General features: G+C 39.7%; 1 protein-coding gene across 3 annotated transcripts; it reads right to left on the reverse strand.

The window, feature by feature from the left end:
* Positions 1-1,174: 1,174 nt before the first annotated feature.
* LOC130986898 (uncharacterized) lies at positions 1,175-8,196 on the reverse strand. Of its 3 annotated transcripts, none has more exons than XM_057910437.1 (6): positions 7,155-8,196; positions 6,873-7,067; positions 5,779-6,420; positions 5,536-5,685; positions 4,761-4,848; positions 1,175-1,374 (listed from the first exon to the last, which is right to left on the reverse strand). In XM_057910437.1, exons 1-5 carry the CDS (start codon positions 7,908-7,910, stop codon positions 4,765-4,767), a joined length of 1,827 nt encoding a protein of 608 aa, XP_057766420.1. In that variant the 5' UTR covers positions 7,911-8,196; the 3' UTR covers positions 1,175-1,374; positions 4,761-4,764. The 3 variants fall into 3 exon arrangements, 2 of the variants coding, with proteins under 2 accessions (XP_057766420.1, XP_057766421.1); XM_057910438.1 differs by having other exon boundaries at positions 1,175-1,603; XR_009089472.1 differs by lacking the exon at positions 1,175-1,374 and having other exon boundaries at positions 5,536-5,702.
* Positions 8,197-8,801: the final 605 nt, after the last annotated feature.

Genomic DNA, 8,801 nt, shown 5'->3' on the forward strand with positions numbered 1-8,801 from the left:
ATCCGTTAATTTATATTACTAGTCTTGGATCGATTAACAATTTTTTTAATTTTAATTTTTATGATTATTAACTTATGAAAATACTCCTACGTTTTTAGACTAGTGCCCCGACTACCCATTTGGAACCATCAATGTTAGGGATGACAAATGGTCAGATCTGGACCGAATCTTGTTAGGTTCGAATTCAAATTCAAAAATTCTTACATGGGTATGGATTTTGTCCACATTCATCGGGTTCAAATACATGAGATCCTCAAGTTCCGTGAATCTATACTTAAGTCCATTTATTTTTCCCTTCTAATAAATTTAAGAGAATATACACTCATATAGCTATATTGAGTAATGAAACTCAATTTTTGGCCACCCATCTGAAAAACACAAATTGTGGCCATTTTTTACAATTTCAGTTCAAAATACCCTTGCCCACGCGCCCCTTCTCTCCCTCGCTCACTGTCCCATTAGGCGACCGTTGACACAATTGACACTAATTATGTCAATTGTACCTCATCATTTATTAGATTGAGATTTTATAAAAAAAAGGGAAAAAAAAAAAGAAAAACCAAATCAAAAACCCTTGAAAGCACAGGAAGCAGACTAAGGGGCCCGAGTCTCGAAAATGAGCTCGTCTAGCAAAAGAATTCAACAAATAAGCCAAGCAAAAATGCCATATAAAATATAAACACGCCAAGTTCCTACACCTACAAAAATCTTCTTTTTATTATGAAATTTGTGATTTCTTTTACCTTGTTTTATATGGACTACGGTGACACCTTTTAAGTTTGTTTAGTATGTTATTGAGCGAGGCTTACTGTGTTTATTTGTCATTTGTGAACATTTAACAATGTTATAGTAATTTTTTGTTGATAATTTGGTTCTTAAATATGTATGATGCCAATTTGGTTGGGTTAAATTAGGCTGAATTTGTTTGTAGCTGCAATTTTATTGTGATAATCCTCCTTTGCTTAATCTATTCAAACCAAGTCAATTTTATTGTCAATATGCATTGGATCTCCTTGTTGATTCAGGGATACTCCACATTCTACACCTGTGGATACAAGTTTGCAGCTGCAATAAATCACCAAACCTAATTTACTATTTGCTGTGATCAAGATAAGTGATTTCCTAGCTCAGCCCTACTCTTCATCATTTGGCTACAGTAACAGTTTGTTGATGATGATTGGGAAGCATGTCTTGGTACTAGAATATCCACAACTGGATTTTGATAATTTTTGGATAACCTGAAACTAGAAATGTTTCCCTACTGGATTTACAAACTCTTCTTAAGAAACAATCAGAAATTTTTGAACAACATCAACCCATCTGCACAACTTGCACTTCATTTCCCACGCCATTATGTATCGCTTCACAAGGCACCTGCGCCAAAAAAAATTGCATTTTATCAGAAATTTAGACTCAAGGTACACTAGTTTCTGCTACAGTCAGAAGGTGGTGATAGAACTTCGAGAATGATGGCCATTGCTTGAGACATCGCTGAAACATCATGAACAGACTCAATTTTGCATTTCAAACCACTTTGTGAAATATGGAGAGAAGAATAACATCAAGTCTTCCCAAACTTCATTCCTGAGCAGAGCTCGTAGGGCTGGAAAATTTGCAAAAGCACAAGGTTTTGAGCACGTAGTAGAAGATATGAAACTATGGTGGCTCAAATAAAATTCCAAAACAGAGAACATGTCGAAAACTATCATTTAGAACAATCAATTTGTTCCTCCATCACAGGAAATCTTTTCAACAGTTTTCCAGTTTTTATTGCCAGTGGAGGATTTGTAAGAAGAAGAAGAACCAAACTTCACTACTTTGATATTTTTCATCATCAGAAGATTTTTGAGAGTCAAACAAAAAGCAAACCAAATATCAATTTCTTAAGATGTTTCAAGTTCGAATATTTTTTAGTAAAGAGAATGGCAAAGGAAAATTGAAAGCAGAACAAGATTAAAGATGCTCATGAAAGCTCATCTCCAAAATGAAGACAAATTATTGATTATCAATGACAATTACTTTGTACCATTTTACTAACTCTCACTGCATACAAAAACTTCCACATCAAATTTCTGGATATTAGGTCTGTATTTTTGGGGGAACATTTAATTGTAAGCTTGGATTTACAATACATGGCATTATGTATTTGAAGGAGTACATGATAATGATAAAAACAAATTCAAAGTTGTTCAATCCATCAAAGTATGTGATTGGTTAGCCTATATTATTTTTATCTACTCAAGCTATCACCCAAAATAAAGTCTCTTAGGAAAAAGCTACAGCATAGCTACAACTATGATGTAAGTTAGTTTATCAAGAACCATCAACCATGAAAATTTCTACTAATGCATGCCAAAGGTCATCTTGCAACACATCTCAAGTAGACCTAGGTCACGTATTCGCACACCGGACCTAAAACTCAGGTTGGCAAAAGGAAAAGCTTCTTGGGTAGCTATTTAACAAAGAAAGCAATAATCATAAAATGAGGCTTTAGTGTTCAAGTTTAGGTTGGTGGAGAGTGGTTGAGGTTGTGAATGAAGTATGAAGCACTAGACAGTCGCTATTAAGTTTTCATAGGTAGAGTCCATGGGTTGTGGCAGTCTGGAAGAATACATTGGAGCCATGAAAGGATAGGTGCTGATAGAAGTAGTCGGAAAGCAAGATGGAAGAAACAGACAGCAAAGCTATGAAAAGGAATGTGGTTAGATAAAATGATAGAGAAATGGAAAAGGATCCTGAAATTAATGACTGCTATCTTCTACTTTTTCTCATATCTTTACCATGTAATAGTACTAAGACATCATAGGCAAACTCCATAAGAACTGGAAAGACTGGTGTCCTGTGAACTCAATTAGAAGTCTGGACTTAACTCAGCAAAGCCTACCACTAGTCTAGTGAAATAACCTTCTTAAGTCCGCTAATTTAGGAAAGTGGAGAATTAACAGAACTTGAAATAAATTTTTTGGTTCAGCATTCATATACATAGAGTTGAGCTCACACATGTTTATAAAAAATTACTAAAATATACCTTATATTTATTTAATTTGGGGGGAGGGGGGTTGGGGCAATTCCTCCCTTGGCCCCTGTCTAGGTCCTTCTCTGCCCCTAGGCTTTACTAGTTAATTTAATACTCCCTCCGTCCCAATATAAATGTCCCACTTTCCATAATAGGACGTCCCAATATAAATGTCTCATTCCTTTTTTGGCAATATATTATCCCTATATACCTAATATTTAAATAATTTCCACTAACCCACTTTATCTACTTTCTACAGATTTCTTAATCTCCGTGCGACCGTGCCCAAAAGCTATGGGACATTTATATTGGGACAGAGGGAGTAACGGATATGGGAAAGAGAAACAACAAAGGTACGAGCTAATGAGAATGCTTTGTTTGTTGGCATAGCATAGAGATATTGTTTGTTAGCTTTGTAATACAACCACCACACTATCATATTCCACCAAACAAGATACGACTACTCACAAGAAACAGATACATAAGAAAAATAAAGGGGTAATAGCCGCTAAATCCATGAGAAATTTTCATTTTCTGGTTTATATCATGACCCCTAATTTTGGCGGCTAAATACATCAATTTATAATTGGTTCTGATTTTTCCCTCGATTTAGGAATCCGGCGAAATCGAAACTGACGTGGACGCCGGAATGCCAACGTGGCAGCCGGAATAACCACGTCACACACACACACACACTCCCCACTCTCTCTCTCACACACCCCACTTTCTCTATCTCTTACACGTCACCACTCTCTCACAGCTTCACAACTCTCTCTCATCTCTTGGCTCCGCCGCCCTCCCCCTTGACCGCCACCACAGCTCCGGCCGGTAGCTTCGCCGGCCCAGAGCCTCCGCCTCTGCTCTCTCTCGCTCATCTCCTCCGCCTCAAACAGATCGAGCTTGAGCTTCCGCCTCTGCTTCTCTCTCTCGCTTATCTCCTCTGCACCTCCGTCTCCGCCTCTCTCCCCCCCTACGCCGCCCTCCACAACCTCCAAATTCATTCCACAACACCAAATTCACAATTCTCTCAAACGGCGACGTCGAACCAGAATGGGAGGGGGGTCGAGCCCTGTTGTGAACAAGAATTCAGAGAGAGATAAGCTCTGGTGCAGGGCGTCGAATTCTCCGGAAGAGCGGCATTTCCCGTCGAACTGATGGGGGGAAATTAGGGCTCACCCTTTTGCCTCGATTGTGGGAGAGTGAGGTGCAGAGACGAGGAGGTGAGATGGGCTGAAGCAGCGGCCGCTTGCCATTCTTCAGGTTGCAGCGGCGGGATTTCGTAGGGAGAGGGGTGGCCGGGAAAGAGAGAGGAGGGGGCAGCGCTGTGCTTGGCGGCATGGACCAGTCGCCGGAGGAAGGGCGTTGGTCTAGTCGGCGACGGAGACGGTCGAAAAATGGTGGTGGCGTCGGGGTGGAGAAGGAGGAGGGTTTGCGCAGGGGGTGGGGGAAGGGGAGGGGGTGACGTGGCTAGATTAGGGGATATAATTAATAAATTTATTCTTAATTAAATATAAACTAATTTTAATTAATAATGAAACGACGTCGTTTTGTCTAAGTACTTGCCACGTCAGTTTCGATTTCGCCGGAGTCCTTCGCCGTGGGAAAAATCAGACAAATTAAAAATTGGTGTATTTAGCCGCCAAAATTAGGGGTCATGATATAAACCAGAAAATAAAAATTTCTCATGGATTTACCGGCTATTACCCCAAAAATAAATACTAGTAAATTTAGTGAAGGTACTCACCCGATTATTCCGCTATTGGATCCTCCAAGCTATGTGCATGCAAATTGCCATTTCCCAAATTTCTATCAGCGTCAGGACAAGTTAAATTCTGCACAAGCAACAGACAAAGGTTACTGCTCAACCATGAAGTTCTCCACTCGAGGGTCACAAAAGCTAAAATATCAAAACAATCGCACACAAATTTGATACATTCTACGAGATGTTTTTATTCAGTTTCAAGAATAAGTATATATTTAGCCTACATTTGGTTGGGTGTTTTTAGAGGTTGGAAAGGGAATTAAGTAATTGAATCTATTACTTATTATTTGGTTTGGGCAATGAGATAATCATTACCCTTATTTGAGGGTAACCCAATCACTCAATTTGTTACCCCTCAAAATAGAGGGGAAACAAAAGAAAAGGAATCTCTTACCAATGATTCATTTCCATTGTTAAACCAAGCACTCAATAAAAGTAATGGTTATTGTTATCATTTCACTCCTTTATTTGATTTCATTCCCTTTCCATTCCTCTACTTGAACCAAACGAGCACTTAGTACTTAGTAGAGTCAAAGTGGAAAATCTTCAATAATCAATCAACATGAGAATCTTCAATTCTTAACTGCCTCAGGACATGCCAAAGGATTCTACACAGAAAACTGGAATTTTTTTTTACAAAAAAAAAAAACTACACCAACACACACATAACTCCTCAAACAGCTCAAGTTTCCACAACTAAAAGAGTGTAAGGACTTTTACTTCAAATAAAGTCTTGAGTATCTCTAAGCATGCATACCATATCTCCGTCATCACTATTGGATGGAATTCCAGAACAAACACGTCCACTTTCTGGTGCTGCTTCGTCATTTTTACCCTCTAAAGTATCATCGTTTGGCTTTACCAAATCAACATTGTGGACAGAAGACACAGAATCCTCTTTGCTGTCCTGCAGTAACAGAAATACTGATTTGTTTATAGGAAAATTGCATCATCATCTCTATTCAAAGTAAGAAGCTAACTGTAGTCAAGGCTATGTTACCTGTATCTTGCCAGTCTTGTCACTCAGCATACCCGCAATGTCATGAAGGCAATCAATGTCCCAACCAAGAACCTTGCAGACAGCTCGCCCGAAAGCTCTATGGGGTTTCCTCTTCTTTGTTTTGGCAATGGTGATTGAATGTTGCACAAGTGGCAAGCAACCTTTAAACGTCTTGCCACTTCTCTTTCCACCCACAGCACCACAAACCAGACAACTAAACTCCCCTTCAGAGAAATTCTTCATGTAATACTCCCTCAACTCTGTGCCTTCTTCAAACACCTTTAAGAAAACACTGTACTTCTCACTCCCACTGTCTTCCTCCATCAGTTCATCATCATCACCATCATCACTTTCACTATCTATTTCATCAGAATCATTGGATTTATCTGTCCTAAAGAACTCATGGACAACCTTAAGGGCATGCTGATGGGCATGTCTTGCAGCCAATATCAACTGTTCCTCGAAGGAGGGCGGCAGAGCTTTTAGACTGGATTTTTCTAGAGTAGCCAAGCCAGTGGTGGGCCAACCACTGGTGGGAGGCAGATGTGGAGGACTAGGGCACGGGCATTCAGCTTCTGAGGGCTGCAGATGGTGGCTGACCATGGGGACAGCAGCGGAGGGGAAGACAGTGGCCGAAAAACTCTATACAAACCATTAAAGTTCAGAAATTTACCAAATCATTCATCACCCCCTCAAGTTATTAAAGTTAGCAACTAACACAACTCACACATCATAATAGTCACAAATATTTGTCATCACGCTGTACCAGAATACTACTTAAAAGAAGTGTACACTGCATTGAATCTTTCTTCACTTGCATGCCTAACTAACTGTATAGATAGCAATCAATCTAGAAAGTGTCCTACAAATGAGCAAATAGTGTAGCGGCATATGCTTCCAAACTCACTTACTTTTACAATCTTTGCTATGCTTCAAGTTCTATCTACCTCCACATTCAGCGGCATCAAGAAATTGCATTCTCTTTAGCTAGCGCCTTAAATCTTTTGCCACGTGAAGTACGTACGCATGCAAATACGATAAACTACACCAGAAAAATAAAACTACAAGGAAACAAGACGACACAAGACACTCACAACTGTCAGCCCATCTGATGCAGGCTCCTCGTTGTCGGGCAGAGCATTGACGACACCAATATCTTCCAAGTTTTCACCACTATGAGATGCTGGTTCTGCTTCGTTAGCCTTACCATATGAAGTAACATGCTTTACAGAATCAACATTGTGAGACAAAGCCACTAAACTCTCCTTGTTGTCACCATTACTATTCCCCTGCATTAACACCAAGAATGCTTCACTTGAAACACAAAAATGTATCATAATCACTAAACAGACTAGCCATCATGAAGACTAAGTTACTTGTGTGTTGCCAGATTTATCACTCAGCATAGAAACAATCTCGGGCAGGCGATGAATGTCCCAACCAAGAACCTTACAAACAGCTTGAGCGAACGCCCTATGCGCCCTTCTTCTCTTCGTCTTCTCAATGGTGATCGAGTGCTGCACGAGAGGCAAGCAGCCCTTGAACTTCTTCGTCGAATTCTTGCCACCAACAACAACTCCACAAACCAGACAACTAAACTCTCCCATAACGAAATTCTTCTCATAATACTCCTTCAATATGGTATCCTCAAACACTTTGTAGAAAATACCATACTCCTCGCAGCCGCGATCTCCGGCCATCGGCTCATCGCCATCGTCGTCATCGCTTCCTTCTGTTTCATCAAAACCATCAGGATTATTAGTAATCAAGAAATCGCGGACGACCTTAAGCGCGTCGTGATGGGCACGTTTAGCGGCCAATTTGGATTGTTCCTCTGGGGAGAGGAGGAGAGGCTCCGGAGTGGGACCACAGGCAGTGGGCCAAGCGGTGGCGGGAGGCGGGGTGGCGGGGCACGGCCACTCGGCGCTGTGTGATGAGGTGGCGTCGTGGGGGAGTATCTTCCACCTCTTGCCTGTGGGGTTTGGCTTCTTCTTGAAGAGGGTTGCTTTTGAGGGATGGAGGTGGTGGCGGGTGGCGGCGGAGGGGGGCCTAGGGGCAGGGGGTCCTTGATGCCAGAGGGAGTGAAGGAAAGTAACCTCATCTCTCAGCCGTTGTTCGTTCAGCGGATCCATTGGAGGCGCACCAATTCTTGAAATGCTTAAAGCTTCAATTTCTCCAAACTGAATCGAATTCGAATTTAATCACTTGCCGTTTGATTTTGTTAAAATGGTTAATGATGATACCATAACTGTGGAAATTTAATCACTTGCCGTTTGAAATGATTTTGTTAAAATGGTTAAATTCGAATCGAATTCGAATTTAATATTACCATAACTGTGGAAATTTGATGGGAAGTTAATGATGTCAGAGAAATCACTGTTGTAGAAAGTTAGTGGCCCAGTGGGGCGAAGGAGCACATTTGCAAGGAATCGGAACAAAAAATGAACCCCATTTATTAGATTTTGTTTTTTAATTGCACTAGTCTATCTCCCGCGCATAGCGATTGTGATTTTAGATTCACATTCTCTTCGTCCCATTTGTATTGACCCATTTATCATTTTAGACTATTTCAATTGTATTGACCCCTTTTTTAAAATAAAAAATTAAAAATATTTAAGTGGACAAAAAAAAGCACTTCATCTACTTAACTCATAAATAAAGAGTTTCTTAATCTTCGTACTCAAAAGTAAGAGGCCAATACAAATGGAACGGAGAGAGTATAAATTATATATATTTTTTATATTTTATTCGTCCATAATCCTAAAAAGAGACGATATAAATTTTAATAAAAATAGTTAGTGTATTATGAGCATAGAAAGGATCACATTTTAAAAATAGTGTAAATAATGATAATTAATTATATTGTGAGTGAAGAAAAAGATCAATCATTTGATGTAAAGTTTCCAAAAATATAATGAGACTAATTTTTGTGGACGTCCTTAAATGACAAAAATAGACTGTTTTGTGGGCGAATGGAGTAATTATTAATATAACTAAAAAAATTAAAAATTTAATATCAAATT

Source organism: Salvia miltiorrhiza, chromosome 5 (assembly GCF_028751815.1).
Source record: "Salvia miltiorrhiza cultivar Shanhuang (shh) chromosome 5, IMPLAD_Smil_shh, whole genome shotgun sequence".
Classification (NCBI taxonomy): Eukaryota; Viridiplantae; Streptophyta; class Magnoliopsida; order Lamiales; family Lamiaceae; genus Salvia; species Salvia miltiorrhiza.